Consider the following 17503-nt stretch of genomic DNA (forward strand, 5'->3'; position numbering starts at 1 on the left):
TTGTCAATAAAAGCTCTAAACCCAACACTGATGTAAAGCCATCTATTTCCCCAGAAATTAAATCATGTAAACTGATCAGCGGGAGGTTAAATGGACAAAAACATGTGTAAAAGGACAAAAATATCAAATGTAGTCAGAATAAAGATCAAGCTGATGCTTTAAGGGAAAGTTTGGACTAACAAATGGTATAGACAGTTACTTTCTCCTAATACTAATGTTGATTTTGGTTAACTTTGACTCAAACTGATTGTTTTAATACAATCAAAGTGCATTTCATTTATGCACTAGGCCCAACTGACACATATACTTGATACCAAATACAAAAAAATAATGTGTAACCTGTTGGAAGAATGAAGTGGGTATGTCACTCACCAATTGGTCTGAAGGAGGTTGAGACAGGACCTCAGCACTTTGTGTCTGCAACAAAAGACAACAATACAACGTCAGAAACATTCTGTACTGTAAATCCCGACTAGATAATTAACTACAGATCATATTTGTATGAGTGAACATTATTACAGAAGGATCTGACTTCCTTATACCAGATTCTATAGAAACTTAACACTGTACAGTTCTGCTACCCAACAATATGAGGACAGTGTAACACACACACTACAATCACTGGTCCTACCATATGAGGACTTCTACTTAAACACACTCATGTCCTTCACAGCTTAAAACAATATGAGGACAATGTAACACACATTACAATCACTGGTCCCACCACACGAGGAAGGCAACTGAAACACACTCATGTCCTTCACAGCTTAAAACAATATGAGGACATGACGACTGAACACATGTAGAGTTCATGTTCCTGACTTCTTACTTCTCCTGCTGTTGTCAATAAAAGCTCTAAACCCAACACTGATGTAAAGCCATCTATTTCCCCAGAAATTAAATCATGTAAACTGATCAGTGGGAGGTTAAATGGACAAAAACATGTGTAAAAGGACAAAAATATCAAATGTAGTCAGAATAAAGATCAAGCTGATGCTTTAAGGGAAAGTTTGGACTAACAAATGGTATAGACAATTACTTTCTCCTAATGCTAATGTTGATTTTGGTTAACTTTGACTCAAACTGATTGTTTTAATACAATCAAAGTGCATTTCATTTATGCACTAGGCCCAACTGACACATATACTTGATACCAAATACAAAAAAATAATGTGTAACCTGTTGGAAGAATGAAGTGGGTATGTCACTCACCAATTGGTCTGAAGGAGGTTGAGACAGGACCTCAGCACTTGGTGTCTGCAACAAAAGACAACAATATAATGTCAGAAACATTCTGTACTGTAAATCCCGACTAGATAATTAACTACAGATCATATTTGTATGAGTGAACATTATTACAGAAGGATCTGACTTCCTTATACCAGATTCTATAGAAACTTAACACTGTACAGTTCTGCTACCCAACAATATGAGGACAATGTAACACACACACTACAATCACTGGTCCTACCATATGAGGACTTCTACTTAAACACACTCATGTCCTTCAAAGCTTAAAACAATATGAGGACATGACGACTGAACACATGTAGAGTTCATGTTCCTGACTTCTTACTTCTCCTGCTGTTGTCAATAAAAGCTCTAAACCCAACACTGATGTAAAGCCATCTATTTCCCCAGAAATTAAATCATGTAAACTGATCAGTGGGAGGTTAAATGGACAAAAACATGTGTAAAAGGACAAAAATATCAAATGTAGTCAGAATAAAGATCAAGCTGATGCTTTAAGGGAAAGTTTGGACTAACAAATGGTATAGACAATTACTTTCTCCTAATGCTAATGTTGATTTTGGTTAACTTTGACTCAAACTGATTGTTTTAATACAATCAAAGTGCATTTCATTTATGCACTAGGCCCAACTGACACATATACTTGATACCAAATACAAAAAAATAATGTGTAACCTGTTGGAAGAATGAAGTGGGTATGTCACTCACCAATTGGTCTGTACAAGGTTGAGACAGGACCTCAGCACTTGGTGTCTGCAACAAAAGACAACAATATAATGTCAGAAACATTCTGTACTGTAAATCCCGACTAGATAATTAACTACAGATCATATTTGTATGAGTGAACATTATTACAGAAGGATCTGACTTCCTTATACCAGATTCTATAGAAACTTAACACTGTACAGTTCTGCTACCCAACAATATGAGGACAGTGTAACACACACACTACAATCACTGGTCCTACCATATGAGGACTTCTACTTAAACACACTCATGTCCTTCACAGCTTAAAACAATATGAGGACAATGTAACACACATTACAATCACTGGTCCCACCACACGAGGAAGGCAACTGAAACACACTCATGTCCTTCACAGCTTAAAACAATATGAGCACATGACGACTGAACACATGTAGAGTTCATGTTCCTGACTTCTTACTTCTCCTGCTGTTGTCAATAAAAGCTCTAAACCCAACACTGATGTAAAGCCATCTATTTCCCCAGAAATTAAATCATGTAAACTGATCAGCGGGAGGTTAAATGGACAAAAACATGTGTAAAAGGACAAAAATATCAAATGTAGTCAGAATAAAGATCAAGCTGATGCTTTAAGGGAAAGTTTGGACTAACAAATGGTATAGACAGTTACTTTCTCCTAATACTAATGTTGATTTTGGTTAACTTTGACTCAAACTGATTGTTTTAATACAATCAAAGTGCATTTCATTTATGCACTAGGCCCAACTGACACATATACTTGATACCAAATACAAAAAAATAATGTGTAACCTGTTGGAAGAATGAAGTGGGTATGTCACTCACCAATTGGTCTGAAGGAGGTTGAGACAGGACCTCAGCACTTGGTGTCTGCAACAAAAGACAACAATATAACGTCAGAAACATTCTGTACTGTAAATCCCGACTAGATAATTAACTACAGATCATATTTGTATCAGTGAATATTATTACAGAAGGATCTGACTTCCTTATACCAGATTCTATAGAAACTTAACACCGTACAGTTCTGCTACCCAACAATATGAGGACAGTGTAACACACACACTACAATCACTGGTCCTACCATATGAGGACTTCTACTTAAACACACTCATTTTCCTTCACAGCTTAAAACAATATGAGAACAATGTAACACACACTACAATCACTGGTCCTACCATATGAGGACTTCTATTTTCCTGTTGGAGGTTGAGACAGGATGGAGGGACAGCAGGGTAGTAGCTCGCACAAATGATTCTATTGACACAAGAAGGAAGTGAGATTAATGAACTGAACACAACAGACTCTTTCAAAATAAAACAGGAAACATGGCATGAAAATACAAACGTGGTAATATACAGCCCTAACATAAATTCCTTAAAACGATGTTAATAACGTTATGCCAAAGTCAGCTAACCCACCACCAAACATAAGAAACTCAAAAACTTTAGAATAAAGTCAGAAACGCTGGGCCAGAAACCCAGACCGTGAGCGAATAACTATAATACTATTGATTTGTGCTAAATACGAAAACATTAATATTATCATTTAAATCCCCCCAAACATATCTTGTGTTGAAAAAAATGTGTGTTGCAGTTAGCTACACTTAAAAAGAGCTTAGGCTGACTGTCTCTGCAGTTGAAGATGCAGAGCACATGCTAGGCCGCAGGTCCCTTTAACTCCAGTGGGAATTTAAGAACAGTTAAATTTAACTTCTAATATCTATTGTTGAAGATAAATCTTAAGTAATTTTTTAACATTTATCATCATTCACCACTTTCAGTTTGTTCAAATCGATTGTGCATTGTTTTAATTCCGTTTAACTAACGTTAATTAGCTTGTTAAACATACAACTTTACCTTGCGAAGTGTGCGTCGAATCATGGATATCAAAGGTAAATACATACGTCAAGATAAATCTCTCCTGAGTGCTGAAGGTCCCGGATGTGCCGTTCACGCAGAGCTCAAGCGAGTTGGTATCTTGCCGTGACCAGCAGCTCTTTGGTTGAGGCTTTCGAACAATCAGATGCAGCTTTACTCACTTGTTGACCAATCACAGACGTCGTTCTATGCTCCACTGACGAAATGCTGCATCCTCTCACCAGCCACGGACTCTCCTCGTCCATTTAACAACAAAAACACAGCAACACGTGCTGTATTTGAGGTAGGAACACTTGAGAACTGTCACAATGTTTTGCAAACTGCTGTTACAGTTAATTTCGTTCCGTTAATTTGTTTGGTACCTATTGTTAAGTAACACTTGGTACACATGTGGTTAGCTTGCTGGTCTAGTTTAAGTTAGCATGGGCATGCTGTTCACTGATGGAGTAAGGCCAAATTTGTCTTGATATTGTCAGTGTGTTATCATAAACATGTCCTAATTTGTTATGAAAAGAAGAGCAGCACTCCTAGACCCCCAGGTGAAAATACAGATAATAGATAAGCAATTTACGAAAATAAGTATAATGTGTATAATAAATGATTTTACTGTCACTTTCCTGGGTCTGTTGACCCAGCGTTTTAAGTTTTAGTTTGTTTGGATGTCGATGTTTATTTATAAGTTCTTTAGGTTAGCTAAGTTCATTTGTTTATTAGATTACCCTTGTTATGTCTGTTTTATTGTGAAAGTCCTTTTCCTATATCCAGTGTGTCTAGTTTTGTTTCCCCTTATCTTGTTAGGTCTGATTTGTCCCAGCTGTTCCTCATCCCCTCATTATCTCTCTGTGTACTTACAGTGGCTTGCAAATGTATTCGTCCCCCTTTTCCACATTTTGTCACATTACTGCCACAAACATGAATCAATTTTAATGGAATCCAATTGCAGCAAAAGGTGGTTCTACAAAGTATTGACTCGGGGGGCTGAATAATTACGCACACCCCAGTTTTCAGTTATTTATTTGTAAAAAATGTTTGGAATCATGTATGATTTTCGTTCCACTTCTCACGTGTACACCACTTTGTATTGGTCTTTCACGTGGAATTCCAATAAAATTGATTCATGTTTGTGGCTGTAATGTGACAAAATGTGGGAAAGTTCAAGGGGGCCGAATACTTTTGTAAGCCATGCTGTGGATTAATAAGACATGCTGTGGATTAATAACTAATAAGTATGATTCAGTGCAGAGAGGTCTATTAACACATAGTGAGTGAGAAAGGTGACTGGAAAGGAAAAAACTCAGTGCATCATGGGAATCCCCCGGCAGCCTGGATTCAGGAGACGGACACTATCTCTACTTTCAAGATTAGGCTTAAAACTTTCCTTTTTGCTAAAGCATATAGTTAGGGCTGGACCAGGTGACCCTGAATCCTCCCTTAGTTATGCTGCAATAGACGTAGGCTGCTGGGAATTCCCATGATGCATTGAGTTTTTCCTTTCCAGTCACCTTTATAACTCAGTATGTGTTAATAGACCTCTCTGCATTGAATCATATCTGTTATTAACCTCTGTCTCTCTTCCACAGCATGTCTTTCATCCTGTTTTCCTTCTCTCACCCCAACTGGTTGCAACAGATGGCCGCCCCTCCCTGAGCCTGGTTCTGCCAGAGGTTTCTTCCTGTTAAAAGGGAGTTTTTCCTTCCCACTGTTGCCAAAGTGCTTGCTCATAGGTGGTCATATGATTGTTGGGTTTTTCTCTGTACCTATGAAGGGCCTTGAGGCGACTTTTTTTTGTGATTTGGCGCTATATAAATAAAATTGAATTGAAATTGAATTGTACTGCTGCATACTGTGACATTTACAGTTGCTTAGTTAATTAAGTGACTTAATTACTCACTTTTATTTACTAATTTAATTACTAAATGAAGCTGGAATTGTGCATTCTGCAGTTTTTAATAGTGTGTTATTAGTTTTTAAAGAAGCAATATGCATTTTATACTATATTGTAAAAAGTATAAGGTAAGTTGAATTTAAAATATAATGAAGTGTTGACTTTTTTCATCAATTCTTGTAGATACACAGAGTCGAGACTGAGCCTGATGATCATACTGAATCAGATGACAGCGGCAGGAATCTCCAAGTTCAACTGCAGATTGCAGATGCAATTATATTGATGCAGATTAATATAAACTCTTCAAGGGTCAAAATCTGCACACACATCATTCTGCATAGTGAAGGTCAGAAAATTTGTGCATTGATCTTGAGAAGTAAGACTCATTAATTAATAGTAATATAATTAGACAAATGTTGAAACTTTATATTTCGAGACATTTTGTCAACAACAAAAAAAACCAAGATGTGCAGGCACTGATAACTGAATCTAAAAACCTTCATTTTTGTCAAGATTTGCCTGATTTAACTGTTGTTACCCTTGCTTATAGCTCACCCTAAAATATATAGAAATGGTTAAAAGTTTTTGATATGTGTTAGAATGATTGTTTAATTGGCAAGGTTTGAACGAACAATTTTTAGAAGCCTCAAATCTTATCTGTTATTATTCCACAAATGATTCAAATAAAGTTCACCTCCATTTCAACATTGAATACGACTGTGGACATAAGAGCTAAAAGGTGCTGTCCACGCATGTGTCCGCTAAGCCCCAGAAGGGTATAACCTGGGTCAAATGTGTTATTGTGTCTGACACACCTACAATATGAGGACTCGCAGAGTGACGTCACTGAAAGTGTGTTTAAAGTGTGTTAAGTTCCAAAACTGGCCAGTAGGTGCGAAAACTGAAAATGAGGAAAAACGCTAAACACACTTAAACACACTTTTTCATAAAATTGTGATGTTTCAGGACTTTCGAGATTTTTGGTTTGGGAGCATGTTGGGAGCCTCTAGAACACTTTAGAAGGCTCAGAAAAATGAGGACCTCAAAAATGTCCTCATTTTTCTGAGCGTCCTCATTTTGTGAGTGTGTTATCATAAAATTGTCCTAAGATGTCATGAAAACAAGTACACACACACACACACACACACACACACACACACACACAGATATTCTCAGTGAAATTTCCTGCAATGCTGAAGCGGAGAATTAACGTCAAATGCGGGGTATTCATTCATCAGAATGTGTGCAGTGTTATGTTTGCTTCTGTGTGTGTTTTTGTGACCTCTTAGTCCATTATTATATCCCTCTGGTCACATTTGTAGCCCAGAGGGTGTGTGTGTGTGATGAACTGCGAACACCCCGTGCTTTTGTTATCAAGCACCGACGGTCAAACCTTATTTGAAGTGCTGGAATTGATGTTTTCTTTTAATGCTTTGACAAATGTATTTGACTCTCAATCAAAATCAAAACTTGTCCGGCACACTGAAAAGATATGTATATTATATATGTTTTTGTGTTCGCTTTGCAGATGATGAATGACCATGAGGATGACTCCCCTGATAGCTGCATCAAAAAGGTAGGATAGTTATAAATTGTTATACTGCTGTGCAACCCGGATCACTCCCTGAATAACTATTCTGCTGGTTTTTACCAATTAATCAAAACTATCAGATTTCTTGGGAGGATGAAGTAATAAACTGCCATTTTGTAGCAGTCACAGAAAAGTGGGTCTTCTATTCCACATTTGACTGTGTTTGTGGGATCTAAAAATAAATCACTGGCCTCTGTGTGAGGTCATGTGAGCTTATATTTTATTACAAGAACCTCCACTAGTAATTTTTTTAAAGCTCTGTGATGAGCTCTGTGAAATGTGTTCATCCTGTTGCCCATCAGTAATGTCCGTCTATGTGGTGCACTGCAACTGCATTCATTGGCTAGCGTTTAAGTGACTAAAGCCTTTATTATCACTGTAGACTGAACAACAGTGATCTGCATTCTAAGAAACCCTCTCTTCACTCAGATAAAAAAAGACTGACGCGCACACACACACAGACACACACACAAACACACTATGACCGATACGTCTCATTGACCAGTCAGTGACCACTTTATGAGGTGATAAATTTATTGAAGAGGCTGGGCAGTTTGATTTTATGACCAGTGTCACTAGGTCAACAAAGAACAGCAAGAGAGTTCATGTCCATCTAATGGTCCATGAAAGAACAATGGCTTCTGGAGAGGGCACGCTCTTTCTGGGAAATACTAAAGCCATTGCAGGCATAGCCAACTCAAGTCAGTGACCGAGTAGTCAGAATCAGTTGTTGAAAAACCAGGTTATATTGTTTAGCAATATATATTTACAGTATCCCACCAAAACAAGAAAAACCCACTGAGAGCTGAATTTTTTTTGCCTTTAGATTGCTTGAACTTGTGTTATAGTTGCTCTCAGATCTTTGAGATGGCATTGCTGCAACATTTATTATATTTTTACCTTTGTGTTATCTTACATGACAAAATGGTCAAATATGAGTGGGCTGCTTTTTTAATATAAAAATCTGACTATCTTTGAATAAGCAATTGTGGAAGAGGACTGAACATCTGCATGGCAAAATTTACTTCAAGTCTTTTTAGTGCAGTTTACAATTATGGCTCTTAGAGAAGAAATATGAAATAAGTGTACTCATTTGCATTTCAGGTCAAGGGTCCTGTTGCTGTGGCATCTATAAACAGGCAGGCATGTAAATCACTGACTGCTTGGTTGATTTGAAATCCTACATTAGTCAATGAGCTTATTTTAAGAGTTGACCGCAAGTGGTTTGGGCTGTTCCGTCTTCCCCACATGTTCGTACAATGTGGAAAAACCTACTTGGTTTTATAAACTACCAACCACCTTCCACATAAGAGTGACCCATGCACTCCACTCTGCATGCACATGATCTCATACGCACACACTCACACATTGTCCTCATGCTTAGGCGTTTGCATACATGCAGTGATAGGAGCATAGAGTTGTAATGTGTATACACTGAGGCTCACACAGATGACAGAACACAGGCTTACAACATGCCTACCTATGGTTAGTAAAAAAAAAAGCCCAACAGACACACGCACAAAAACACACTGGCCACATCTCATTATGCAGTGTGTGAGTTGCGGTGGGCCCTCATCGGGCGGTGGCAGACCACATGCCTGTTATGAATATGAATGAAATTATGCATGAGCCATTCCTTATGACATGACTCATTCATCTGCATGCAGTCACACACAAACAGAGGGCACGCACGCATGCACGCACACACAAACACCGGCTTCTTCTGCCTCTACTGTGTCATTACCATTGCTATGCTTGATTAAGGCAGAATTTTAATTTAGTCGTAACTTGTGAATAAACTAGTTCATTGCAGAGAAATGTGTTTGCATAACTGGTTATTAGTTCTCATTTGCTACACTGCACCACATTCCAGCGAACAGAGTTGCAGTTATGTATATCTATCTATCTATCTATCTATCTATCTATCTATCTATCTATCTATCTATCTATATATATATATATATATATATATATATATATATATATATATATATGTTATATATATGTTATATATAGTATATTTTATAGATAGTAATGCATATCTACATACTGCCACTGTGTGCATTATTGCGTTACCATTATAGAATAAGATGAGAATATGACTCACTTTTGTTTCTTTGGATTGTGTAATTTTATGGTAATTTTGTATAGTAATATATGACTTTCTTTTTTGTAGAAAACTATGCAGCAAATAAAAATTAGATTAACAAAATAAATGAAATTTCAAAAAAATATAAAAGCACAAATAGATCAGAAAAGAAAAAAAATCAAAATCAGCACACACTCTCTCACATTGCAAGAGATTTAATAGTAACCCTACTGTAATCTTATATAGAAATATAAATTATGTTCGTCCTTTCCTTGTACTAACATTCTAGTTAATTTCATATTAATGTGTCAGTCTCAAAGATGAGTAAAGGCTAGAGGGAGGCACCATTAGAGCCAGGGATAAGGCGGGGGATAAAATAGAAGCAAAGATAATACTGCAGCTTCTTTCTTCCACTTACTAAAAGCTGCCCAGTGCTGACCTTATAGCTGTATGGGAGTGTGTGAGTGTATGTCTGTGAGTGTCGATGTTTGTATGTATGAAGTTTTTTACTGGCTTCCATGCATCTTTACACCACACACACAGGGCAAATAAAAAGGTCTGTTATCTGAATCCCTCCTTTGCTTACTCTCTCCATCTTCTTCCATTCATTTTATCCATCTCTTTTTCTCGACACATAGGATGGTGTTGTTGTAGCTATAGATTGCTATCAGGGGCTATTGGTGATAAGATCAGGGATTGTTTGGTTTGGTCTGGTCTGGCTATACAAAACAGGACTATCTCTCTGTTTAGCTGTCTAGGCCCTGCTTATGTATATTCCCTTTCACACACACACATACACTTAAGTATATGTGTGTGTGTGTGGACATTAATAGGGTATTGGAGGACTTGTGTTTCTTTTTGGATTTCTTGGATTTAAGGGTGGTAGTTAGATACGGAGCAGGGGGAAAGACCACAGTCTGTGCAGTGTGTGCGTGTTCGTCTGTCTGTGGGTCTCTGTGTGTGTTAATCCTCATCTTCAGAAGAGCGCTGCTGTCCACACCGACGTGTGTAAACACTCCAGCAGATCAGATGGCAGATAATGACTTCCAGATAGACACCCTCCATTCAACCAGCAGAGAAAATCAATGAGCACTGATTGCTTTTTTCCCAAGACGATCATCTCCCCCGAAGGGCTACTATCTATCTCTCTCTCTTTCTATCTCTCTTTCTCTCTCAATTTCTCTGTCTCTCTCGCCGAGCCCCATTCATTCACCTCTCAATACCACTGAGATTGAATCAATTCACACTGCTTTTCACAGGGGATTTTCTGTGAAACGATACAGGGAAATATCTGTTTAAGACGATCTCTTAAATCTGTTACTCTCCTTGTCGCTCTTCCTCTCTTTTTCGTCTGACAATAGGTGGGCATAGTCACCTAATGTATCAATATTGCATTGATGCATTCCTCATAGTGAAACATGTCTTCATTCTGTGCTCGGCAGGGACCCTCATATATACTTTTATTCACACTTAAGCGCCAGACTTTATTTAATCTGCAGGGTAAATGCAGTTTGCAAATTGGAATATGACATGGGTTGACATGAACTTTGACCTAGTAGGTTTTTCCCATTCCATGTTGAAAGCCTAGGGAGCCAAATGGGGATCAGCTGCAGCTCTGAGTCTATGGGTGTGTGTGCACACACACTGAGTATCTTTTTTTTTTCTTCTCCATATCAAGCTGGGGAATTGAGTCTCTAAATACACAAGCTAAATGACCCTAAATGTATGAGGGCTATTATGTGGACAGAGGGAGGCTCATGGGTCACAGAAGTGATCCAGCGCTTCGGGCCATGGTTTACCCTCGTCCAACAGCCTCACACTCCCCCATGCCTCCGCCTGCTTAAATAGGCTCATGATTGATTGATAATTATGATAATTTGTTTGAAATGATTATCTGGATATTATAATCACTGCCACCCCAGTGTGCCACGGGGGCAAGTCATTTTTCATAATGCTGAACGTCACAAATACCCCCTGGTTTCAGGGGAAGGCTCTGTGCATGTGTGCTTCAAACACAAACACACGCATCAGCACAAAGCGTAGTGCAGGTCTAAAGTTGGATTGTACAAAACATCTCTGTTACACTCAGAGGATGTGAGGTATGCACACACTAATGGAGAGCTCAAATGAATAACTGCATGTATTTTTTGGGATAATTCAGTAATTTTAAGTAAATTACATGTCCTCAATTCATAAATATGAATTTGTGTTGCTTTTCTGTGAAATGTTGTATTTTTTTTGTGGGCTGAGAGAAAAACTTCTATATAGATAGATAGTCACTCGCTTATGCTTGAACTTCGTAATTATCAAAAAATATATAAACCTTTCCAGGATCAGGAAGTTCCCAAACATCTTCTTGTCATTCTCAGGCAGTGTGCAAACACAGCACAGCTCCAATCATCCCGTCTTCCTTGTCATCTAAAGGAAAGAAAAGGGAGGAGTGTGTAAGCATGCGTGTGTGTGTGTTAGGTGTTCGGGGGGCTGCAGGAATAATATTTGTGGTTTTTGCTTCGCCCCGAGATGACTTAATGATGATATGGGTCTCTTTCTTCTGCTGGGCAGGGTTACGTTTTAATGGGGCCTGAGTGACATGTTTTCACTTGGCTCCGTGCCCCCCACCCCCTCACCCACCACCACCACATCACCACTGTCATCCCCTTCCCCCCTTTAAAATATACACCACGAAATGCTGCACTGTGTCTGGTCCAATGAGAGGAAGAAAGTGTTCTGAAACCAGGAGATAATCAACCCTGAGCTTGTAGATAGTTTGAGAGGTTATGGAAAGATGAGACAGAAAGACAGACAGGCAGATAAGCAGAGAAATCATGTATGTGAGCAAATGCTGCGGGAAGATCTTCTAGCTCATAACCTTTGCCTCCTGATATTGTACTGTGTATAAAAGTAAAAGGTTGATAAGTACATTATCTGTCTATCAAATGCCCAAAATGCACACTCAGCTCAGTCTCTACAAACGGAGCTGTTTGATGATGGTTTATCAGTTATGTAGCAATAATGCTGCAGGAGCAGTTTAAGAGGCTTTGGGTGAAGCTAGAAACGTCTTAGAAGCATAAGAATTTAGTCCCAGAGATAGAAATTTTTTTTTCAATTATTTATTTATTTTTACTTTTTTTTTTTTTTGGGGGGGGGGGGGGGGTTACTAAATATGTCTGCAGTCACTGGTGACAGTAGAAGATTCATTTGTCCAGACTTTGTTAGCCAATAGTGTTGATTTGTGGAGGGTCACATGCTCCAGACAAAGTCAGGGTTGTTGGAAAAGAGGTGGGGAGTAGGAGGAGAGGTGAAGACAGAAAGAAATGGTCTTTCTCTTTCTCTGCCTGTCTTGTCTGTGGGAACTGTCCCAACTATGGTTACTGCAGAATGCTGTCATTATGCCTTGTGAGGAGCATTCACTCAGAGGCTGCTGCTGTGTGTTACTGTACTCATGTGTGTGTGTGTGTATTTGCTCTCTCGAGTGCCACTTTTAACTCCCATTGGCACTTTTAACTTGTGTGTGTGTGTGTGCGTGTGTGTGTGTGCAGCGTGTGTGGGCCTTGACTGACGCATCTCTGTTGTTATCGTCAATCAAAAACCAACGTCACATCGGAGTGAAGCGCTGGGAGAGGAATTCAAGTGGGAACGAACGAAAGAAAGAGTGGAACAGATAGAGAGAGACAGAGCGAGGGGGCGGAGGAGAAGCACGAGGTGATCGGAGGCACTTTCACATCAGCTGGCTCTCTGACCTCTGTCTTTCTCTCTCTCTATCCCTCACTTTATTTTCTTCTGCCTTTCACTCTCCATCCTTCACTCATTCCCTCTCGCAGTCTTTGTCTCGTCGTAATCTCTCTCCCAGTGGCCATTCCCACCACATTCTCTAGGGTCACCCAACAAAAGAAGGAGGGTGATACTCTGACAGTTGCGGGGGCTGTCAGATGAGTTTCCTCACACATATTGACCTCACACATTCAATTTTACTATGCTTGCGGGGACGTTCGTATTCCCTGACTGCAATCTTCTCAACAGAAGTCTAAAAGCATAAAAGACTAAAACCTCCCTCTAGAACGGTTGAACTTATTGTCACCTTACTGTCATTTCATGTAATATTAGTCGGCTAAGGCTGAGAGAACCATCATCAACCTGAAAACATTTTGCACTTTTTTTGTTTCCTATTTTTCAAACTTTAAATCAGCACTCAAATCCAGAAGCCCCCTTCCTCAAACAGTAGCCTAAATGGACCATCACACAATTTCATCACAGCTTGAGCTACGTCTGCAGATCTCAGTCATCAGTGTGTAGCATTCAACTTTTGTCTGTTTGCCGAATTTGGTGGTTTTCATACATCGTTTCAGAAAGTGGAATTTCCTTTTAATGCTCATGATTCTCTTAATCCTAATGCAGAATTCTTGTCTTGTGTGATTTGCTATAAAACACACACACACACACACAGTCTTGTCTGTCAAAAGAGCAGTGAGTCCATTAAGGCAGACAGAGTGAATGCAGAGGGTCGGCTGGTCGAGCACGGGTGATAAAAACATGACGATCCACAATGTGTTGCCACAGAAACTTAGAAGCATGGGGGAGGGTGAAAGTAAAGAGTTGTGTGGTCCTGCTTGTCAAAAATAATATAAAATAGTATAAAATATTATAAAAATACTTTCACCTGTCGAGTGAGCGAGATAAAGATTCATCTGCACTTTGTGCTTTGATCATAGTTGTTTACTTGATTTAGAAAAGAGCACGCCGCCGACTCTTTGCATAACTTTCCTATTTATTGTTATTTTTCCCAACGCTTCATCCATCAGCCCGAAGAGAATGCCAAAGAAAGGGAGACAGAATGAGAGCCGGTGAGCAGTTGATGCAACACAATATCTATAGATAGACTGGCAAGAGATGGAGTTAAAGCAAGAGAGTGTGTGTCAATAAAGATGGAAACACACAGAAACCAAGAGACAGCCGGAGGCAGGGGGATGGGGGGGCACGACAGGGAGGAATGCCAGAATGCCCAAGAGAGGCAAGAACTGCCAGCCCAGTCACAGACAGGACCCGTCTGGAGAAGAGAGACAGAGAGTGGGGGGAAAGAGCCTGGCCCTGTCAATACAAGGTCATGTGAAAAAAATACCCCTCTCTCTTCACCCACCCACCCGTCCGTCCATCCTTCCCAGTGTCCACGCATCACTTTGCCCCCTGGAATATTTTAGGTAGACAAAACAAGTTAAAAATTCATCAGAAATTAAAGAAGAGAAAAGGAGGAAAGTAAAAGAGCACGAGGAGGTGGAAGAGGAATAGAAAAGTGAAGGATGTGGTCGTGGCGGGAGACAGAGGGAGTGTGTCTCAGTGTAACAGGTCTTATGGGAGCTTTTAGCCACAGGGTGGTAAGTGAAGCATGTCATGTGTTGAAGCAGCTCTGGTCAACTATCTCAATACTTCCACAAAGAGCCCCAGATGCACATACAGATATTGGCATACTATATGTGTGCTTGTGTGTTTTAAGCCTATCTAAACTCCAGATAGGCCAGAAAATGTTTTTTTTTTTAAATAATAAGTACTTCTAAAAATGTACCAGTAACTTTCTCTGAAGCCAAGAGGATTTTGCAAATGGGACCTTCAAGATAAAACACGCAGGATCTTTAACCCCTCCCAAAAATGCTGGTAACAGCTAATGGGGATCCAAATAAATCAACACAAAGATTGCACAAAGGATCAAAAAACACACTTTTATGTAAAGCAGGTAAAACTTACTTTATGACTCATAAAGCATCAGTGTATTTTTCCTGTCTTGTCCTTCTACAGACGTTATCCCTAAATAAGAATATTATAAAACCCCGCAGACTCGGAGCTTATTGTTTTAGCTGTGCATACATTTTCTCTTTGAGGTAACCGTAGTTGTCAAGTACAAGTACACATCCTCACCACTTAAATAGCTGAGAGAGAAAGTGGAACAAACACCATTTTAACTGACAGACATCTTCCCCGGATGTTCTTGGAGAGCAAAGAGGAAGTAAAATGGTAATAAATACTGTCTAATGTTAGAAATGCTTGAAGCTTGTCAGGAGTGGTTTTTACTTTTTAGTCTTGGTATTCACAGAGGGTGGTCTTTGACTTCACAGTCAAAATTGTATCATCTCTTTATCGGATTCAATGCATTAAATTGTTGAGGTAAAAATGGTTTTAACCATAATCTTATGCAGGTTGTTTGCAACTTTTTACTGCTTCGGCAGATATTGTTGATAATAATAGATCTTTTGGGTTTAAACGGTTTTTTTTTAAACTCTAATTACACATTACTATTTTACTGCTAATTGATTTTAAGTCATTTAACGCATTGTTGACAAAACCCCTTTTCCAAAGTGGTTCAGACATCTTGATGTAGAATACATAAAAGAGAAGTGAAATATGTGGCGTTACAGCTCCTCAAAACAACTCATTTTATGGGCTGATTTTTCTCTATAGTTGATGGTATCTGTACCTGTTGCTGCAAATTAGGATAATCCACCCTCAAACACATTCTGAAAAGCAGGGTTTCTGTCCTCTCTATCCCTACTTTATCCTTTATCCTCACTTCCTTCCCTCTCCCCCTCCTTTCATCCTTCCATCCTTCCCTTCAATCTCAGCTGAACAGTATGGTCTTTGACTGAGTCTTAATCTTCATTACAGGGCATTAGTCCACTGGGGAGGCCCTGTCTCGTCTCCCCACAGCGCAGCCTGGCACTGTCCCACAAGGGACGTCCTGCCACGGCACAGCACAGACACCCTGCCAACCCCTCTTGCCTCCCACTGGCTTCACCTTGGTCGCCCCTTCGCTCAAATGAACTGTTAAATAAACGGCAGGCCTTAATCCACATGAAGGAGTGGGGGTGGAGGTGGCGGGGTGGATGGCATGGCTGGTCAGAAAGAAACAATAGAGTTGGCCCTGGACGCCTCCGTTTAAAGCAACCATCAATCATACTCACCATGAGATTTCACTCGCTTTCTTTTTTTTTGATGTAGATTTTATCTTTCATGATTAAATCCCAGGGAATCAAGGCACCGGTAATCTGAGGCATGTGGGCGAGCGCTCATATGCGGTCCATGAGCATGGCCTAGCGTCTGATGAAGTATCTGTTAGGTGTTTGTCGGTGTGTAGCCTTACGCAGGAGCACTAGCTTCCCTTTTATGCGTGTCTTCAAGCTACCTCGCTGCCCTCTGCGTTGTTTCATTCATCAGAGCTCTCTCTCGTGTACACCAATGCGCACGCGGTTATACTGCATACATAGCGTATCACTTCTTTGAGCGCGCTAACAAGGACAGTTGACTTGCTGTGAATTAGATAATTAAAGAGGATGGCTAATTGAGTAAACAACCATCGGGGCCGTCACCCCTAATTAAGTGATTACAAGGAAGAGCACACTCAGCCAGCACAGTGCCAATTAACACACGCACAAACACACAAGGAGACACGTGTGAGGACATGGAGAATTATCTGTTAGAGAAACAATGATTAGGCTGAGTGGGGGATCCCAGGAGAGGCCGGCACTGAGAGGATATCACACACACACACGCAGATGCAGGCAGGCTCACACAGAGCATCCTCCCAAGAGAGGGTATTCTGTGTCCTAGCAGTAATTCATAGTGGATAATCCTTTTATTCTGCTAATAACACTGAAACTAATGGGAGAAGTTCACTGCAGTCACAGAGCGTGGCCTACACGCTGCTGATATGAACCCTACAGACAGTGCCTTGGCACTAAAGGAAAGGACTATCTAATACAACAGTTAGGGATCAATTTACATGAAATTGCACATCCTTTCTTTGTCAGTGGTGATTACTGTTTTAAGTACTTGCTGAAAAAATAAATAGCCAAATGTAAAACTCCAATCAACGCTTTTTTTTTTTTTTACAGCGTACAGAGTGCATTCACGTCATATTTTGCTGTGTTCTAGTGTCACATATGTCAATAGTCAGCTCTATTTTATGGGAATACACTATACACTGGGAGTGAACCCCACTCAAATCTCAGCTGTGACATTTCAGATCAAGATGCTCATATGGGGATATTATCATAGAGAGTGTTTCCCTCGGGAGAATTATCCAGAACATTAACCAGGGA

The 17503-nt window shown here is 39.7% G+C and overlaps 1 protein-coding gene across 1 annotated transcript in view; it reads left to right on the forward strand.

Annotated features, from left to right (window-relative positions):
* The window catches only part of prdm16 (PR domain containing 16), a 185420-nt gene that overhangs the window by 96537 nt on the left and 71380 nt on the right, over positions 1-17503 (forward strand). The window contains 1 exon segment of the mRNA XM_087834434.1: positions 7268-7315. Within this exon segment, the coding sequence (XP_087690560.1) occupies positions 7268-7315 (48 nt within the window).

Source organism: Neolamprologus brichardi, chromosome 20, assembly GCF_056152115.1.
Source record: "Neolamprologus brichardi isolate AB-2024 chromosome 20, ASM5615211v1, whole genome shotgun sequence".
Lineage (NCBI taxonomy): Eukaryota > Metazoa > Chordata > Actinopteri > Cichliformes > Cichlidae > Neolamprologus > Neolamprologus brichardi.